This window comes from Cherax quadricarinatus, chromosome 11 (genome assembly GCF_038502225.1).
Source record: "Cherax quadricarinatus isolate ZL_2023a chromosome 11, ASM3850222v1, whole genome shotgun sequence".
In the NCBI taxonomy this organism is placed as follows: domain Eukaryota; kingdom Metazoa; phylum Arthropoda; class Malacostraca; order Decapoda; family Parastacidae; genus Cherax; species Cherax quadricarinatus.
In genome coordinates this window covers 33,738,744-33,760,144 of record NC_091302.1, presented here as the reverse complement: position 1 = coordinate 33,760,144, position 21,401 = coordinate 33,738,744, and the positions used below count along the sequence as shown (strand labels likewise).

The window sequence follows — 21,401 nt, the reverse complement described above, 5'->3', positions numbered from 1 at the left end:
CTTATGTTCTTATTAAACATCACATTTACCTTTATTGAAGACTTGTTTGTGTGAGGGAGGGATGGCGAGTTTATTGTTGGAGAATGTAACACTAATATCAACTCTACGGCTTATTTATCTATCACAATTCAACTAATATGACATAATAAACAATATTAATAACATAGAAACATGGAATATACTATAGAATGAATAAAATAAGTCATTATGTAAGTCACGAGAGGTGTTGTGTTGAACGACTATTTGCGAGTCAAACGACGATTCGCGAGCCAATGTTTTGACAAAAATAATGTTACGATTTTCAAAAATTCCGACTATCGAGCCTTACAATTATCAAGGGACCACTGTACTTTATTTTTCCAGGTAACTTATGTGGCCTGTGAGACCAAAGTAAGGTGTAATGTATATATACATATACACTCGTTGTATAAACACAATAAGCACACAAACATAATTATCAGTATATTGTTTACAAAACTTGTTTACACAAATACAAAAAATTTTTTATTACTATTGTTCTATAATACATATATATACACATATATAGTCACTGGACACTTTTATATAACTGTTATTATCTTCACCAAGCTCATGTTGTGTGCGAGTGTGTGGACTTCTAAATGTGCTGAGTCAGGGTCCGGCAGCTGTCAAAATGACATATTGTATCATTTCTCACTCCCCCTACCGCCTGTCAAAACAATGGGGTCGGATGCTCGCTTCCCCATCCATCCTCCTACCTAATTACAGTGGACCCCTGGTATTCGATGGCATCGGTATTCGATAAATCCGGTATTCGATGCATTATATCGCAAAAAATTTTCCTCAGTATTCGATTGAAAACCCGGTATTCGATACGATTCGTACGAGACCTGTCCACGTGTGGCCTGAACTGCCCCGTGTGTGCTAGTGTGCGTGCATCTAAGGATACATTCGGTACATTCCATATTATCCATATTATCACTGTGTTTGGTGCTTGTTTCTGCAAAATAAGTCACCATGGGCCCCAAGAAAGCTTCTAGTGCCAACCCTGTGGTAAAAAGGGTGAGAATTAGTATGGAAATTAAGAAAGATTTTGAAGGGTTTGGGGCTAACCCTGAGAAGCCTATGCCAGTTGTGGAATCCATTGTGCCTACTTCAAAAATTAAGGAAATGTGTGCACAGTGGGTTGAAGTGCAAACCTTTATGGATGAAAATCACCCTAACACAGCTATTGCAAGCCTTGCTGGTGACTATTACAATGACAATATTGTGGCCCATTTTAGACAAATCGTAAAGGAACGGGAGGTACAGAGCTCTATGGACAGATTTGTTGTGCGACAGAGGTCCAGTGACTCTCAAGCTGGTCCTAGTGGCATTAAAAGAAGGGAAGTAACCCCGGAAAAGGACTTATTACCTCAAGTCCTAATGGAAGGGGATTCTCCTTCTAAACACTAACACCTCTCCCCTCCTCCCATCCCATCAATCATCACCAGATCTTCATTAAAGGTAAGTGTCAATTATTTTATTGTTATTGTAATTATTCTATTGCATTAAACTTAATATTTCATGTAGTAAATTTTTTTTTTCATACTTTTAGGTGTCTTGCATGGATTAATTTGATTTCCATTATTTCTTATGAGGAAAATTGATTCGGTTTGTGATATTATTGGTATTCGATGAGCTCTCAGGAACGGATTAATATCGAATACCGGGGGTCCACTGTACTGTATATTTCTCCTTCATTCTCCCTCATTCTCTCTCTCATTCTTTCTCTCATTCTCTCTCATTCTTTCTCTCATTCTCTTTCATTCTTCATTCTCCTTCATTTTTCTCATATCCTTGGCAATGCTTTTGGTTACAAACTCCTCAAAACCATGAAATTGATCTTCACCGACACCTCCATCTGTGTTAGAGCATTACAGTGGACCCTCGCATAACGCTATTAATCTGTTCCTGAGAGCTCAATGTTAGGCAAAATTATCGTTAGGCGAATTAAATTTCCCCATAAGAAATAATGGAAATCAAATTAATCTGTGCAAGGCACCCAAAAGTATGAAAAAAAAAATTTACCACATGAAATATTAATTTTAATACACACAAACTGAAGAAGACATGGACAGTTACATGACACTTACCTTTATTGAAGATCTGGTGATGACTGATGGGATGGGAGGAGGAGAGAGTGTTGATGGTCTTAGTGTTTAGAAGGGGAATCCCCTTCCATTAGGACTTGAGGTGTCAAGTCCTTTTCCGGGGTTACTTCCCTTCTTCTTTTAATGCCACTAGGACCAGCTTCAGAGTCACTGGACTTCTGTCGCACAACATATCTGTCCATAGAGGTCTGTACCTCTCATTCCTTTATGACTTTCCTAAAGCGGTTCACAACATTGTCAGTGTACAGGTTGCCAACACGGCTTGCAACAGCTGTCTGAGGGTGATTTTCATCCATAAAGGTTTGCACTTCAAGCCACTTTGCACAGATTTCCTTAATCTTTGAAGTAGGCAACTTTTTCAATTTCTCTCTCCCCTCCTCCGAAGCAGTTTCCTCAGGTGTGGCCTCTTGCTGTTGAAGATGATCTAGCAGCTCATCAGTGGTTAGTTCTTCATTGTCCTCCTCCACCAACTCTTCCACATCCTCCCCCACTAACCTCCAACCCCAAGGACTTCCCCAATGCCACAATTGATTCCTCAACTGGCATACACTTCTCAGGGTTAGCCTCAAATCCTTCAAAATCCCTTTGGTCTACACATTCTGGCCACAGTTTCTTCCAAGCAGAGTTCAAGGTCCTCATAGTCACTCCCTCCCAAGCCTTACCTATAAGGTTTACACAACTGAGGATATTAAAGTGATCTCTCCAAAACTCTCTTAGAGTCAATTGAGTTTCTGAGGTCACTACAAAGCACCTTTCAAACAGAGCTTTTGTGTACAGTTTTTTGAAGTTTGCAATGACCTGCTGGTCCATGGGCTGCAGGAGAGGAGTGGTATTAGGAGGCAACAACTTGACCTTAATGAAGCTCATGTCCCCACAAAGTCGCTCTGCCAAGTCTGTAGGATGACCATGGGCATTGTCTAACACCAGGAGGCACTTAAGGTCTAATTTCTTTTCAATTAGGTAATTTTTCACAGTGGGGGCAAATGCATGGTGTAACCAGTCATAGAAAAAGTCCCTAGTGACCCATGCCTTACTGTTTGCCCTCCACAGCACAAACAAATTAGCCTTGAGGATATTCTTTTGCCTGAACGCTCTGGGAGTTTCAGAGTGATACACCAATAAAGGCTTCACTTTGCAATCATCACTAGCATTGGCACACATTAACAGAGTAAGCCTGTCTTTCATAGGCTTATGTCCTGGGAGTCCCTTTTCCTCCTCAGTAATGTAGGTCCTGCTTGGCATTTTCTTCCAAAACAGGCCTGTTTCGTCACAATTAAACACTTGTTCAGGTTTCAGTCCTTCACTGTCTATGTACTCCTTGAATTCCTGCACATATTTTTCAGCTGCTTTGTGGTCCGAACTAGCAGCCTCACCATGCCTTATCACACTATGTATGCCACTACGCTTCTTAAATCTCTCAAACCAGCCTTTGCTGGCCTTAAATTCACTCACATCATCGCTAGTTGCAGGCATTTTTCTAATTAAATCCTCATGCAACTTCCTAGCCTTTTCACTTATGATTGCTTGAGAGATGCTATCTCCTGTTATCTGTTTTTCATTTATCCACACCAATAACAGTCACTCAACATCTTCTATCATTTGTGATCTCTGTTTCGAAAATGAAGTTGCACCTTTGGCAAGAACAGCTTCCTTGATTGCCGTTTTCTTGGACACAATAGTAGCAATGGTTGATTGGGGTTTACTATATAACCTGGCCAGCTCGGAGACACGCACTCCACTTTCATACTTATCAATGATCTCTTTCTTCATCTCAATAGTAATTCTTACCCTTATTCTTGTAGGGTTGGCACTAGAAGCTTTCTTGGGGCCCATGGTCACTTATTTTGCAGGTGAAATCACTAAAAATGCTGTAATAATACGAAATGTTCCGATTGTATGCTTGGATGTTACCGCGGAGGCTGGCTTGTAAACAATGCCACCGGCGGAACAAGTGAGGCTGGCTCAGGCCGCACATAGACGCATCTTGGACGAATCGCGCTGAGCGAGTTTTTTAGCGCTAGACGAGGCAAAATTTTAGCGATAAAATGTATCGCTAGGCGGATTTGACGTTATGTGATGCCAACGTTAGCCGGGGGTCCACTGTACTTGGGAAGAGAAGAGTCCCAGATTTGCTGGGGAGTCAGATATTTCTTACCGCTAGGCATGATCAACAAGGACTACTGAAATGGCATTCCCACAATGCATCACTGGCTCCCCGATTTTTTTATATGGTGCACACTGACCATGGAGACCCATTCTCTCATATGTGGACCTACCGCTAGAATTTATGCGTATTATTACATCAAACACGGTGGCTCATAAAACGTATATATCAGACCGAAACAGTCAAAGGGTTAATATTAAGCCTTTATAAGTTTCTCAGGAGGAAAGAGGAGTGATTGGTGGAATGATGAAGTAAAGGGTGTGATAAAAGAGAAAAAGGTAGCTTATGAGAGGTTTTTACAAAGCAGAAGTGTTATAAGAAGAGCAGAGTATATGGAGAGTAAAAGAAAGGTAAAGAGAGTGGTGAGAGAGTGCAAAAGGAGAGCAGATGATAGAGTGGGAGAGGCACTGTCAAGAAATTTTAATGAAAATAAGAAAAAATTTTGGAGTGAGTTAAACAAGTTAAGAAAGCCTAGGGAAAATATGGATTTGTCAGTTAAAAACAGAGTAGGGGAGTTAGTAGATGGGGAGATGGAGGTATTGGGTAGATGGCGAGAATATTTTGAGGAACTTTTAAATGTTAAGGAAGAAACAGAGGCAGTAATTTCATGCACTGGTCAGGGAGGTATACCATCTTTTAGGAGTGAAGAAGAGCAGAATGTAAGTGTGGGGGAGGTACGTGAGGCATTACGTAAAATGAAAGGGGGTAAAGCAGCTGGAACTGATGGGATCATGACAGAAATGTTAAAAGCAGGGGGGGATATAGTGTTGGAGTGGTTGGTACTTTTGTTTAATAAATGTATGAAAGAGGGGAAGGTACCTAGGGATTGGCAGAGAGCATGTATAGTCCCTTTATATAAAGGGAAAGGGGACAAAAGAGACTGTAAAAATTATAGAGGAATAAGCTTACTGAGTATACCAGGAAAAGTGTACGGTAGGGTTATAATTGAAAGAATTAGAGGTAAGACAGAATGTAGGATTGCGGATGAGCAAGGAGGTTTTAGAGTGGGTAGGGGATGTGTAGATCAGGTGTTTACATTGAAGCATATATGTGAACAGTATTTAGATAAAGATAGGGAAGTTTTTATTGCATTTATGGATTTAGAAAAGGCATATGATAGAGTGGATAGAGGAGCAATGTGGCAGATGTTGCAAGTATATGGAATAGGTGGTAAGTTATTAAATGCTGTAAAGAGTTTTTATGAGGATAGTGAGGCTCAGGTTAGGGTGTGTAGAAGAGAGGGAGACTACTTCCCGGTAAAAGTAGGTCTTAGACAGGGATGTGTAATGTCACCATGGTTGTTTAATATATTTATAGATGGGGTTGTAAAGGAAGTAAATGCTAGGGTGTTTGGGAGAGGGGTGGGATTAAATTATGGGGAATCAAATTCAAAATGGGAATTGACACAGTTACTTTTTGCTGATGATACTGTGCTTATGGGAGATTCTAAAGAAAAATTGCAAAGGTTAGTGGATGAGTTTGGGAATGTGTGTAAAGGTAGAAAGTTGAAAGTGAACATAGAAAAGAGTAAGGTGATGAGGGTGTCAAATGATTTAGATAAAGAAAAATTGGATATCAAATTGGGGAGGAGGAGTATGGAAGAAGTGAATGTTTTCAGATACTTGGGAGTTGACGTGTCGGCGGATGGATTTATGAAGGATGAGGTTAATCATAGAATTGATGAGGGAAAAAAGGTGAGTGGTGCGTTGAGGTATATGTGGAGTCAAAAAACGTTATCTATGGAGGCAAAGAAGGGAATGTATGAAAGTATAGTAGTACCAACACTCTTATATGGGTGTGAAGCTTGGGTGGTAAATGCAGCAGCGAGGAGACGGTTGGAGGCAGCGGAGATGTCCTGTTTAAGGGCAATGTGTGGTGTAAATATTATGCAGAAAATTCGGAGTGTGGAAATTAGGAGAAGGTGTGGAGTTAATAAAAGTATTAGTCAGAGGGCAGAAGAGGGGTTGTTGAGGTGGTTTGGTCATTTAGAGAGAATGGATCACAGTAGAATGACATGGAAAGCATATAAATCTATAGGGGAAGGAAGGCGGGGTAGGGGTCGTCCTCGAAAGGGTTGGAGAGAGGGGGTAAAGGAGGTTTTGTGGGTAAGGGGCTTGGACTTCCAGCAAGCGTGCGTGAGCGTGTTAGATAGGAGTGAATGGAGACGAATGGTACTTGGGACCTGACGATCTGTTGGAGTGTGAGCAGGGTAATATTTAGTGAAGGGATTCAGGGAAACCGGTTATTTTCATATAGTCGGACTTGAGTCCTGGAAATGGGAAGTACAATGCCTGCACTTTAAAGGAGGGGTTTGGGATATTGGCAGTTTGGAGGGATATGTTGTGTATCTTTATATGTTTATGCTTCTAGACTGTTGTATTCTGAGCACCTCTGCAAAAACAGTGATAATGTGCGAGTGTGGTGAAAGTGTTGAATGATGATGAAAGTATTTTCTTTTTGGGGATTTTCTTTCTTTTTTGGGTCACCCTGCCTCGGTGGGAGACGGCCGACTTGTTGAAAAAAAAAAAAGTTTCTCAGCTGCTCAAATGAACAGGTGGTGACTAGTGTTCATTAGCAGTGCCATAAGAGGATTAGTACCAGACTACTAGTATAGTACTGTACAAGAAGTTAAAAAATATGAAAAGTGCTCTACAACCATACCAACAAAGCTATACAGCTAGTGTTAGAAGCATTTGTTGAGTGAACTGCTTAAATTCTTTCTTATTACTGTACTGTATTCAAAACTGTAGTAATGGTGACTAAGAATTTTACAACAATTTTCAGAGCATTTGAAAAATATCATAAAATATTATCTTTATGCAGCCTCTCCTCACTTAGCGATGTACTCATTTACCGATGACTTGGATTTACGAAAGGATCTCTGACCAGTACGTTTACCTAAATAATGTATATTAGAGCTGATTTCCTCTATTAGGTATATTACAATATACAGTACACTAATGAATAAACATTTAACCCATTCATTGTCGAGACCCCTGCTCACAAACTTGCTCTCAGTGTCAATTTCAAAAAAAAAAAATAATTTTCTTATGAAATGATAGAGAATCTTTTCCCAATGGTAATGACACCAAAAGTATGAAATTTGATGGAAAACTCATGGAATTATGCTCTCGTGAAGTTTGCAGTCTCTGCGGTATTTAACCCTTTGACTGTTTCAGGGCCCTCTCTGAAACTGTCATTCTATGTCGCCAAATATTCGAAAAAAAAAAATTATTTTTTCTTATGAAAATGTTAGGAATATTTTTACTAGTGTTTTAAGCCTAAAAAAAATTTTTTGCCATCAGTACTTACCGAGATATAGAGCCGCAAAGTTTGCAGAAATTGACGTGCGTACGGCAACAGCGGCGACTGCCGCCCACCCGGTATTCTTTTATTTACTCTAATTCAAAGGTTTCTTGCATTTTTCAATATTTTTCTTTTCCAGGTAACTTATGTGGCCTGTGAGACCAATGTAAGGTGCATTGTTCAAATATACACTCATTGTTTACAACACAATAACAGAACAAACTTTATCACTATTAGTTTGTGTATACACTTTGTTTACACAAACAAACAATACAAAACAATGTTTATTACTATTGTTCCATAATATATATACATATGTACAGTCACTAAACATGTTCCTAGAACTGCTGCAGCTTGTGGAACTCTTTGAAACATGGGTATATGCAGAGGGGCACTTCACACTCCTCACACATAAAACGAGTGTCTCTGCGTGTTTGTGGGCGTTTTGTGGTATGCATACATACATAACACCTCTTCTGAGCATTTTTCTTGGCAGTAGTAGGAGGCAGTTGTATGGGGTAGTGATCACCAGGCCTCATACGAGATGACGTCTGTGGGCGCTGGTCTATTGCAGGAGTTGCTCCTTTGTACTTTGCAATTATTTGTCTGATTACTGACAGGCAAAATTCACCATATTTTGGTGTTTTGTTGGTCTTCAACTTGTATATGTTATAAGCATTTAGCATAGAGATATCAACAAGATGGAAAAAAAGTTTGATATACCACTTATAACTCTTGCGTACACAGTCTGCAAACCCAATCTGCATGTCACATTTGTCCACTAAGCGCATATTGAGGTTGTAGTCCATGACAGCTGCAGGCTTTAGAATGGGTTCATTGGTCTCTCTGTTGTCCCTGCCACTGGGTACCATTTCGTTTGTGTGAACTGATGTCAACAATGTGACATCACGTTTGTCATGCCACCGAAATGCCATGATGTCATTGGCAGCAAAGGCTTGCACCTCACCTCTGCGAGTGCCAGCGTCGAACCTTGGCATATGTTTGCGATTACCACGCACTGTGCCACACACGTCTGTCAAGTTCACTCGCAAGAAATCACTGAGTAAGGGGCTTGCGTACCAGTTATCAGTAAATAACATATGCCCCTTACCAAGATATGGTTCCATCATTGTTCGAACCACATCACCAGAGATACCCAATAACTTCACGGTATCTCTCAAAGTATTACTGCCAGTGTACACAATAATATCTAAAACAAGACCACTTCTGCAATCACACAGTACAAATAGCTTTATACCAAAGCATTTCCTCTTGCTTGGTATATATTGCTTGAATGAGAGTCTTCCTTTGAATAAAATCAAGGACTCATCAATAACAAGCTTCCTGAAGGGATAAAAATACATGCAGCACTTTTGTTTCAGGTACATAAACACATTTCTTATCTTATATAACCTGTCGCTTCTGTCAGGCCTGGTTTTGTCTGAAAAGTGTAACATACGCAACAGTATCAGGAAACGATTGACACCTATAATGTCACTAAAACCTGGAGTTGAAATCAGGCGATCTGTTGTCCAGTATGTGGTGACAGTGTGCTTATACACATGTGGCATAAGCATTATTGTGGCAAAAAACAGGTACATCTCTGCCACAGTTGTCTCCTTCCACTTGTGTAGCCGTGATTTTGGTGAGAGAATTGTATTTGCCATGGTGTAATCACAGTATGTATTTGTTTCCCTGACAATGATGTCCATCAGGGGTTCATCGAAAAATAACTCAAAGCAGTCCAGTTCACTGGCATTGTTCCCAAGTGGACAAGATGGCTTTATTCCACTTTGTGTTTCATCAAAGTCATGGGGACTGGGAACAAACTCGTCACCGTCCTGCCAATCCCAGATGCGGTCTGCTGGTGGGGTCTGGATATTGTACCGTGGTTGTGGCTGTGCAGGTTGTGGTGGTGCAGGTTGTGGCAGTGTGGGGTAGGGTGAGGCTGGTTGTTCTGCTGAGTCAGCCACGTGGCTAGTAGCGTGGCCCGGTGATGGTGCCACATGGGCCGTGCCACCCTCACTATCACCACCACTGCCTCCTCCCTCACTGTCACCATTCATACCCATCGTTACAATATCGTCATCTTCACTATCAGGTCATGGTGTTGGGCCACGGGATGTGCTCCCAGAGTTTCTCCTTCCCCTTGGAACAACATATGAAACACTACCAGACCGCATGCTACGTCGTACATACTGGCGCTTCACTGAGGAATATTCACTCTCACTGTCACTAGAACTGCTTTCAATGACCTTGAAATCACTATCACTATCACTGCTATCATCAGGGTGTTGTACACGGCCAAATAGTTTCCTCTTTCGTCCTGGTACAGGCGAACGTGAACGTGAACAAGCCGGCACAGCACCAGAGGTCGAAGGTTGTGGGTCATCTGGGTTTTCGTCACTATTTACGTTATCCTGGGCACTTTTTTCGGTAACACTCACTTGAAAACCCTTGAATTCACTGTCACTGACACTTTCATTGCTGTTAGAGCTATCACTTGGGAACAAAAGACCTCCAATCCGCCGAGGAGTGAGGAACTTCTTACCGAGAGGCATGGTGAAAATGGACTGACAACATGGCGTTCCCACAATGCACCGCTAGGTCCCAGATTTTTTTCACAGGGTGCACACCGACCACTGAGACCCATTCTCTCCCGTGTAGGCCTACCAGGCCTTTGGCGCTCGATTTGAAGCCGCTAGAATTTGTGCGTATAAATACGTCAGAAACATTGGCTCGTAAGACGTATTTATACGTCGGAAACAGTCAAAGGGTTAAGCATTGCCAATTTTGCCCACTTTGAGCCCTATTTTTGGCCAATTCCATTATTCCAGTCAACCAAATTCATAGCTATTTTGCTAGAACTCCATTTATTCTATTGAGTGAGTACAAGAAACCACCCATTTACTGATTTCAACTACCCAATAAAGTGATAAAAAATTGGTAATTTGGCCAATTTCATACACAATTCAAGTAAGGCCAATTTCAAAATAGGGGCCAAAATAAACAATGCAGACATTCCTAACACTAAAATAACATTTTCTCTGTTCATTAGTCACGTCTCCAGGCCCCTCTTATATTACGCTTGCTTTCCATTTCGAATTTTTATTCACATAAAAAATAGAAGATTTACTGTTATGCAGACTACTGCATTATTGTAAAAATGGTATAAATAATATTAGTGCATTTGTGAAAGCATATTAGACCCACCAGTTGATGTTATTCGACGTGTGGTGTGATTTGTTTACTCTTGAACATCAGCAAAAATAAAACATTTCAGCTACTTTGAGCTCAATTTCAAGGTACTTTTATTCCGAAAACCATTCAAAATCATGTCTATGTCTGTAATATATCTTCCATTCTATCAAATGAGATGAAGAAAATGAGAATACAACCATAAATTCCATGCGAAAATACACCACAAAGTTGGTGTTTTAAAGAAAAAACACGGAGTTTTTTTCTCATTATGCACTGTGTGCTGCAGGATTGTTTTATACTGCTCACACTGACCACTCAGACACATTCAAATTCAAATTCAAAGTTTATTCTCTATAAAGATTACAATGTTGAACTTACAGAATTTGGTTGTTGTGTGGTTTACATGTAGTTAAATAATGATTACAGAGTGTACCACTAGAACGCCTAGCATGGCTAGGCATTTCGGGCAGACTTAGTTTAATTCTTTATTTTAAAATATTACAAATTATGAGGTAAGTTGGTATTATGGCTAAGTGACTAAATACTAGTTTGTGAGTTTAGCAATGTGAATGCTTTTGTTTTGGTATGTAGGCATACCAGCTTTCTCCCGCAAGATTGGAAGCTGCTAGAATTTTGACACATTACAGCACCAACACTGGCTTGCAAGCCGTAATATTACAGCACTGACAGTGAAAGGGTTAAAAATATACTAAAAAATGTTATAAATGGTGCAAAGGTGACATTAAAGCAATATCAAAGATGGCTGACACAAACTCACTACCATTATAGTATGCTCCTCATTTAGCAATGAACTCATTTACCAACAAGGTCTTAGGAATGGAACTCAGTTGTTAAGTGAGGAGAGGCTGTATTTGTAACCAAATTTATTTACACTGTACAGTGGAACCTCAAATATCGAACTTTCTTCGGTCCAGAAGTCTGTTCGAGTGCCTTTACAGAATGAATTTATTCCCATCAGGAATAATGTAAATTAGATTAGTCCATTTCAGACCCTTAAAAATACACTTATAAAAGCCCTTACAAAAATACACTTACCTAATTGGTTGTGTTGGGAGCAGTTCGATTTTTGAGGTTCCACTGTATTTGATTTGTACCTGAAGCTGTGTATTTTTATTTTAGTTGTATTTGTGCAACTGGAAATTCTCACCACTATGGGTACATCATTGCTATGGCATGAAAAATTATATAGACTAGAAAGTGGCATGTAATGAATGAGTTTAATTGGTGTTACCTTTAAACCATAATCAGCTGTCAGGTAGTTGCTATCCTCAAGAGGTCCTACCCCAACTTTCAGTATTGCCTTATCTTCTAAAAATTCCTGAAAATTAATACAAAAAATCAAAAGCATTTACATACCAATGGATAGTGTGTACACAAAGATGTACCTATATACAGGTACATATATGCAAAGAGAAATGAGTGTATTTTAAATTTCAACCTATGAGCTGCCAATTCACAGAAACTGTAAAAAAAAAAAAGTACAGGTCTAAAAAATTGATAATGCATTCTGCTAAGTTTATGAGGGGCCTTATAAGAAAACTTACAACATCAATATGAGCAGTGAAAGAGGGAGTACAGCAAAGTTTATGATGAAGCTCACAGAAAATTTTTAATGTAAGGTAGGATTTAACAAGTAATTATTGGTAGAAGGATTATGACTGGTAAGGAAGATTATTGCCATGGATAGTAGAGGAGTTTGAGGTATTGTGCAGCAGAAAAGAATAAGCAACAAACTCAATGAAAAAAGAAAAAGGCATGAAAGTGATTTGAGCTATGAAATTAAGTTGCCATACCTAACTTACAGATGCAGAAGATATCTACACATTCCCACAAACAGACAAAGCAATAAAGAATCAATTCATTCACCAACCCAGATTTTGGCTGTGGTGGCATTTATTTTCTTCTGCTGCACAATGCCTCTCTTTAGAACATATTCTATTATTGTTCTACCTGCCTTCAAATTCAAGTTTTCTTCAAAAAGGACTCCTCAAATTGAATATCACGTACTGATATGAACTCTTCAAATTCTGAAGTTTTTCAACACCTCATTTTATTACATACATTATGGCTAAACAACACCACTAACAGCAGGATATACAAATACTTAAAATAACCTAAGGCAATGGAAAAATGACTTAAACAAGACAACTACAGAAACAACTATGCACTATCCGCACAACAAAAAGATGCCATCAAACAATGGAACCTCGGTTTTCGTGATTAATACGTTCGAAAAAGTGTGACGATAAATCAAATCACATGAAAACTGAAGCAATATTTCCCATAAGAAATAATGTAAATCCAATTAATCTGTTCCAGACACCCAAAAATATTAACAAAAAGTACATTTTATTGAAAATAACTCTAGTTTTACACACAAACTAGGACATATGAAAACCGAGGTTCCACTGAGTGCATTTCACTTGTCCAATTTAAGGTTTCAATATTGCCATAAAAAAAAGTTTGTGAAAAAAGTAGGAATGCAAAATATTTTTAAGAAATGTAGACTGGAGTTTAATATGACTGACTTGCTAAAAATTATCATTAAAAACAAAATAAAAAGAATCACTGAAAGCCAAAACTAGTCCAAGAAATTGATATTGTGACAGACAGATGCTTACTTTGAGACTAAGAGGAAGGCTTGATTTCATGTGGGACAGCCGCACTAGGACGCACAAGCCAGAGCAGGAGGCCAGCTGGAGGAGTGCCACAGGACGGCGGCGACAGCGCACCTGCACCCACTCACAGTCAAACCCCACAACACCCTCTTGTTGAGCTTCCCTTAGACAGAACATACAAAGAGAGGAATATGATGAGATTCACATTTAAGATTAAACACTAAATTTAATGAAGAGCCTGTACTTATAGTACAGTACAATATTAGTTAATCTTTCCATCATCAACTTATGTTGAATGAAGTGATACATTCAACATACAATGATAAAGTTTAACATATATTATTAAACCTTTGACTGTTTACGCCGTATAAATACGTCTTACGAGCCACTGTTTCTGACGTATATATACTCAATAATTCTAGCGGCTTCAAATCAAGCGGGAGAAAGCTGGTAGGCCCACATGTAAGAGAAAGTATCTGTGTGGTCAGTGTGCACCACATAAAAAAAATCCTGCAGCACACAGTGCATAATGAGAAAAAAAAAACTGATCGTTTTTTTGGATTAAAGCGCCGACTTTGAGGTGTATTTTCGTATAGTATTTATCGTTGTATTCGCATTTTCATGGTCTTAGGTGATAAAATGGAAAACATATTACAGAAATAGAGATGATTTTCATTACTTTGACGATGAAAACGACCTTGAAACTGAGCTCAAAGTAGCGGAAATGTTCGATTTTTACCAATGTTCAGGAGTAAACAAATCACACCACACGTCCAATACACGTCAACTGGGAAGTCTAATATTCTTTCACTAGTGCACTGATATTATTTATACCATTTTGCAATAATGCAGTTGTCTGCATAACAGTAAATTTGGTATTTTTTCGTATGAATAAAAAATCAAAATAGAAAGCAATAATAATATAAGAGGGGCCTAGAGATGTGACTAATGAACAGAGGATATGTTATTTTAGTGCCAAGAATGTCTACCTTGTTTATTCTGAACCCTATTTTGAAATTGGCATCTTTTTTAATTTGCGTGAAATTCTCCAAATTGCCAATTTCTGACCACTATATTGGATAGTTCAAATTGGTAAATGGGCGGTTTCTTGCACTCAGCTGATAGATAAAATGGAGTTCTAAAGAAATAGCTATGAATTTGGTCAACTGGTACAAGGGAACTGGCTGAAAACAGGGCTCAACGTCTGCAAAATCGCCGATACGCATATGTTGCCGAGACCGCTAACTTTGCGGGAGCGTAATTCCCCGAGTTTTCGACCAAATTTTGAACTTTTGGTGTCATTACCATCGGGAAAAGATTCTCTATCATTTCATAAGAAAAAATAATTTTTTTTTTCAAAAATTTATCGACATAGAATGACAGTTTCAGAAAGGGGCCTGCGACAGTCAAAGGGTTAAATGAAAGTACTACAGTGGAAACCCAGTTTTCGCATGCCCCAGTTATTGGACAATTTGGTTTTAGAACCATTTTTTTGTGCAAAATTTTACTCCAGATATTGAACCTTGATCCGGAAATCATACATATCAGACGCGTCCGCCTGGGGCACTCATATGTTCGTGACTCACTCTTGGGCACATTAACCCCTTCAGGGTCCAAGGCCCAAATCTGAAGTGGTGCCCCAGTGTCCAAGAATTTTCAAAAAAAAAAATTTGTTATTTTTTCTTATGAAATGGTAGAGAATCTTTTTTGTGAAGGTAATAAAACAAAAAGTATGAAATTTGATGGAAAATTGACGAAATTATGCTCTCGCGAATTTTGATGTGTCAGCAATATTTACGAATTGGCGATTTTGCCGACTTTGACTCCCATTTTAGGCCAATTACATTATTCCAGTCAACCAAATTCTTAGCTATTTCACTAGTATTACTTCTATTCTATCGATTGAGCCCAAGAAATCGCCAAGTCAACTGTTTCAACTACAAATTAAAGTGATCGGAAATTGTTAATTTGGCCAATTTAACACAAAGTTCAAAATATTCCAATTTCAAAATAGGGTCCAGAATAAACAATGTAGGTATTCCTGGAACTAAACTAACATTTCTTCTGTTCATTAGTTATGTTTTGAGGCTTTACAAATAAATTCTATTTTGATTTTTTATTCACATAATGAATTTTTATTCACACCAAAAAATAGAAGCTTTACTGTTATGCAATACTGTAATAATTGTATAAATATCATCACCACATTTGTGAATGCATATTAGACCCACCAGCTGGCGTGTATTAGACGTGTGAGGTCGTTTGTTTACTCTTGAATATCGTCAAAAATTTAACATTTCTGCTACTTTGAGCTCAGTTTCAAGCCATTTCCAGTGCTAAAACCAATCAAAATCATCTCTATTTCTGTAATATGTCTTCCATTCTATCAAATGAGACCAAGAAATCGCAAATACAACTATAAAAAACATACGAAAAAACACTGCAAAGTCACTGTTTTAATCGAAAAATCATGATTTCAGTTTTTTCTCTCATTATACACAGTGTGCTGCAGGATCTGTTTTATGTGGTGCACACATACCAGATAGATGTATTCTCTCATATCTAGGCCCAAATGTACCACTCACAGTTTATCAGAGTGAGCTGAGCTCATGACATAGATCTACGGTTTGGACCCTGAACGTAAAGCCGTAGATCTACGGGACGGACCCTGAAAGGGTTAAATGTCTTGTTTAAAGTTAATATAGACATTTTCATTAATCCATCTATGATATTTTCTTCAAAATTATATAAGAAACACGTTACATAGCATAGTATAAACATGCAATGTTTATATGCTATCGAAGGGTGGTAGTCGTTTTCTCTTTTTCTCTGGTCAAGCATTAGAGAAAACTGTGTGAATCTGCATCTGGCTTTTGTTTACAATTCTCAGCATGAATTATTCATTACTTCTCCCTTTGTTTATGATGGCATCTAAAGGTAGTGTTAGAAATTATTAAACTCGGTGAACAAGGTATGTTGATGGTAATAATATGGCTCTGGGCAGCATTAAATATCGTGTAGCTATGTAGGTAAGTGTATGTATGTAGCCCAGGCTACCTACTGGCTACCTACCTCTACCAGCTACCTACCTCTACTGGCTACCTACATCTACCGGCTACTTAATAAGTTTATTTGAGTATACACAAATACAGTTACATAGATTATCATACATAGCAGCATATGTGTAGAGAACTTAGGATAACCCAAAAAAAGTCAGACGCAGTGACTTCTTACAAATAAGTATTACTCACCTCTTGCCCTACATTAAGACTACAAATATTTTAAGGTAGATAATGAATGTGGAAGAGTTGGTGGATGACCACAGGGAAGAGCTAACCACTGAAGAGCTGGAACACTGTAGTTAATCTTTAAAAAAAATATTTTTTTGTAAATATTTTTGGGTGTCTGGAACAGATTAATTGTACTTGCATTATTTCTTATGGGAAATATTCTTTCAGTTTTTGCACGTTTCGGTTTTAGAACGACCTTCTGGAATGGATTAAGTTTGAAAACCAGGGATAAACTAGATGACTCCAAAAAACTGAAGATAATTTGCAAAAAAAAAAAAAAAAAAGATAAACCACTAACTACAGTGGAACCTCAGTTTTCATCATTAATTCGTTCCAGAAAGTCTGACGAAAACTGAATTCGACAAAAACTGAAGCAATATTTCCCATAAGAAAAAATGTAAATCCAATTAATCCGTTCCATACACCCAAAAGTATTAGCAAAAAAATGCATTTTAGAGAGAATAACTATAGTTTTACATACAGAAAACAATGAAAAATAAATATAAAGGACTAATGAAATGGATAAATGAACATTTAATATCACTTTTACCTCTATTGAAGACTCTTGTTGGAGTATGGAAGATGCGAGGAGGGGAGAGGGAGGAGGAGAGGTTATTGGTTGGAAGGGGAATCCTCCTTCGTAAGGACTTCAGGTATCAAGTCCCTATCCGGGGTACTTCCCTTCTTTGTCTTTTACTGGCACTGGACCTCTGTCACATAAAAAATCTGGCGTCTCTTTAACCCTTTGACTGTTTCGGTCTCATGTATACGTCTTACGGGCCAATATGTTTGACATATTGATACGCCAAAATTCTAGAGGCTTCAAATCAAGCAAGAGAAAGCTGGTAGGCTCACATGTGAGAGAATGGGTCTCTATGGTCAGTGTGTACAGTATAAAAAAAAATCAGGGAGCCAGTGGTGCATTGTGGGAATGCCATTTCAGTAGTCCTTGTTCAGCATGCCTAGCGGTAAGAAATATGTGACTCTCGGCGAATCTGGGACTCTTGTCTTCCCAAGTGATCACTCTAACACAGAGGGAAGTGTCAGTGTAGATGAATTTCCTGGTTTTGAGGAGTTTGTGATCGAAAGCAATACCCAGGACACCAGAAGAAAGAAAGAAAGAGAAAGAAGCAAAAGAGAGAGAGAGAAAATGAAAGAAGGAAATAGGAAGAAAGAAAAAGAGAAAGAAAAAGAGAAAGAAAAAGAAAGAAAAAGAAAAAGAAAGAGAAAGAAAGAAAAAGAGAAAGAAAGAATAGTAGGTAGGTACGAAGGAGATGTTGCACGTGTCTTAATTTATTCTTGTCAGTACATGTACTGTATACCATTCTTGTACAAACACTTCATTAACCCACTCAATGAAAATCTGCCTCATGACCCATGCCTTATTGTTAGCCTTCCACATCACACACAAGTTACTCTTGATGACATTGTTTTCTTGAACACTAGGGGATTTTCAGAGTGATATAGCAGTAAAGGCTTCACTTTGAAAACCCCACTAGCATTACCACAGAACAAAAGAGTTAGCCTATCCTTCATAGGCTTGTGTCCTGGCAGTGCCTTTTCCTCCTGTGTGATGTAGGTCCTCTTCCAAAAGAGGCCTGTTTCATCACAACTGAAGATTTGTTGGGGGAGGAATCCTTCAGCCTCTACGTACTTCTTGAATTCACCAATGAATTCTTTGGCTGCACGTCTGTCCGAACTTGCAGCCTCGCCATGCCTTAACACATTGTGTATACCAGATCACTTCTTGAATTTGTCGAACTAGCCTCTGCTGGCCTTAAATTCACTAACAGCAGCACTCGTTCCAGGCATTTTCTTTCTGAGATCCGCATGCAACTGCTTTGCCTTTTTGCAAATTATTGCCTCCACAATACTATCTCCTGCTAACTGTTTTTCATTGATCCACACCAACAATAACTTCTCAACATCTTCGATTCTTTACAATATCTGTTTCGTTAGCAGATTTACCCCTTTCACAACATCAGATTCCTTGATTTCTTTTTTCTTCACCAAGATGGAACTGATCATTGATGAGGACTTCCCGTACATCCTGGCGAGATCGACCACACGTACGCCACTTTCGTACTTTGCTACGAGTTCTTTCTTGAATTCTATCGTGTTTCTCACCTTCTTTATCAAAGGGCACTTGAAACTTTCTTTGGCCCCATGGTGGCTTATTTAGCAGTCGCACTCAATAAACAAGCACAAAAAACAATGATTACGAAATGTTTCGGATGAACGTGCAGGGTAATGCTCACTCGAGAAACAAAGCCAGACTGACTCAGAACACGTGGGATGCTTTGTGTGGACGAGGGCAGGCGGACCGTTCGGTATGGCGGACTGACGAAAACCGAGGTGATGAACGAAAACTGGGACAAAATTTTGATGAAAGTCATTGAAAATCAAATTCAATGAAAACCAGGGCAAACGAAAACCGAGGGTTCTACTGTATACAGTGGAACCTCGGCTTACGAGTTTAATCCATTCCGTAACCTTGCTCGTATCCCGATCTGCTCGTATGACTTACTGACTTGACTGAATGACTTACTGACTGACTTACTGACTTACTGACTGACTTACTGACTTGACTGACACGACTTAACTGACTGACTTAACTGACTTTCTTACTGACTGACTTGACTGACTGACTTACTGACTTGACTGACTTACTGACTTGACTGAATGACTTACTGACTTGACTGACTTACTGACTTGACTGAATGACTTACTGACTTAACTGACTTAACTGACTTACTGACTTGACTGACTTGCTGACTTGCTGACTTGCTGACTTGCTGACTTACTTGACTTACTTGACAGATTTGGCTGACTTACTGAATACAGTGGACCCCCGCCTTATGAACACATCATGTTACGTTAAATCTGCCATACGAAGCATTTGAACGCAAAAATTTTGCCTCACCTCATGATAAAAACTTGCCTTACGTAATTCATCCAGGACGCGTCCCACGTGTGGCCTCAGCTGCCCCGTGGGTGCCAGTGTTTACAAGCCAGCCAGTGAGGTCGCATCTAAGCATACATTTGGTACATTTCATATTATCACAGTGTTTTTAGTGCTTGTAACTGCAAAATAAGTCACCATGGGCCCCAAGAAAGCTTCTAGTGCCAACCCTGTGGTAAAAAGGGTGAAAATTACTATGGAAATGAAGAAAGAGATAATTGCTAAGTACGAAAGTGGAGTGCGTGTCTTGAAGCTGGCCAGGTTGTATACCAAACCCCAATCAACCATCGCTACTTTCTTGGCCAACAAAACAGCAATCAAGGAAGCTGTTCTTGCAAAAGGTGCAAGTTTGTTTTCGAAACAGAGATCGCAAGTGATAGAAGATGTTGAGAGACCATTATTGGTGTAGATAAATAAAAAACAGATAGCAGGAAATAGCATCTCTCAAGCGATCATATGTGAAAAGGCTAGGAAGTTGCATGACGATTTAATTAGAAAAATGCCTGCAACTAGTGGTGATGCGAGTGAATTTAAGGTCAGCAAAGGTTGGTTTGAGAGATTAAGAATCATAGTGGCATACATAGTGTGATAAGGCATGGTGAGGCTGCCAGTTTGGACCAAAAAGCAGCTGAAAAATATGTGAAGGAATTCAAGGAGTACACAGACAGTGAAGAACTGAAACCTGAACAAGTGTTTAATTGCGATGAAACAAGCCTGTTTTGGAAGAAAATGCCAAGCAAGACCTACATTACTCAGGAGGAAAAGGCATTCCCAGGAGTGAGAGAGAAATTGAAGAAGTTGCCTACTTCAAAGATTAAGGAAATGTGTGCAAAGTGGGTTGAACTGCAAACCTTTACGGATGAAAATCACCCTGTCACAGCTACTGCAAGCCGTGTTGGCAACCTGTACAATGACAATGTTATGGCCCATTTTAGGAAAGTCTTAAAGGAGGGGGAGGTACAGAGCTCTATGGACAGATTTGTTGTGCGACACAGGTCCAGTGACTCAAGCTGGTCCTAGTGGCATTAAAAGAAGGAAAGTAACCCCAGAAAAGGGCTTGCTACCTCAAGTCCTAATGGAAGGGGATTCCCCTTCTAAACAATAACTTCCACACTCTCCCCTCCTCCCATCCCATCAATCATCACCAGATCTTCAAAAAAGGTAAGTGTCATGTATTCTATTCTTAGTAAAGTAGTAATTGTGCATGTCTTCTTCAGTTTGTGTGTATTAAAATTAATATTTCATGTGGTAAAAATTTTTTTTTTCACACTTTAGGGTGTCAGAACGGATTAATTTGATTTCCATTATTTCTTATGGGGAAAATTAATTCGGCTAACGATAATTTCGGCTTACGATGAGCTCTCAGGAATGGATTAATATTGTCAGGCGGGGGTCCACTGTATTATACTGGGGAAGCGCTAAACCCATAGGATTATACAGCGTCTGTGGGGGGGATGGAAGATTTTTCAGGCTTAATTTAGGGAACAGGAGCACAGATACAATTCCCTAGATCAAGAGCCCTTCACCAGCATCAAGGAGCCTCCCTTGAGGGAAAAGCTCACATCCTGAATTTTTGCTCTATCCAGAAACAAAAAATCAACCAAACAACTGCTCGTATCCTCAAAAACTCGTATGGTGGGGCACTCGTAAGCTGAGGTTCCACTGTATAAGAAATGGCATTTAAAAAAAGTAAAAGAGATAGACATC

General features: G+C 39.1%; 1 protein-coding gene across 7 annotated transcripts in view; it reads right to left on the bottom strand.

The window, feature by feature from the left end:
- LOC128687641 (exonuclease 3'-5' domain-containing protein 2) overlaps positions 1 to 21,401 on the bottom strand; it is a 95,308-nt gene that overhangs the window by 45,904 nt on the left and 28,003 nt on the right. For 6 of the 7 annotated variants that reach the window (XM_053775203.2, XM_053775199.2, XM_053775201.1 and 3 more), the window contains 2 exons: positions 13,446 to 13,605; positions 12,056 to 12,142 (listed from right to left, as the gene is read on the bottom strand). In XM_053775203.2, coding sequence (XP_053631178.1) covers positions 12,056 to 12,142; positions 13,446 to 13,605 — 247 coding nt within the window. The remainder of the gene's footprint in view (positions 1 to 12,055; positions 12,143 to 13,445; positions 13,606 to 21,401) is intronic. The other variant, XM_053775206.1, reaches the window with a different exon arrangement.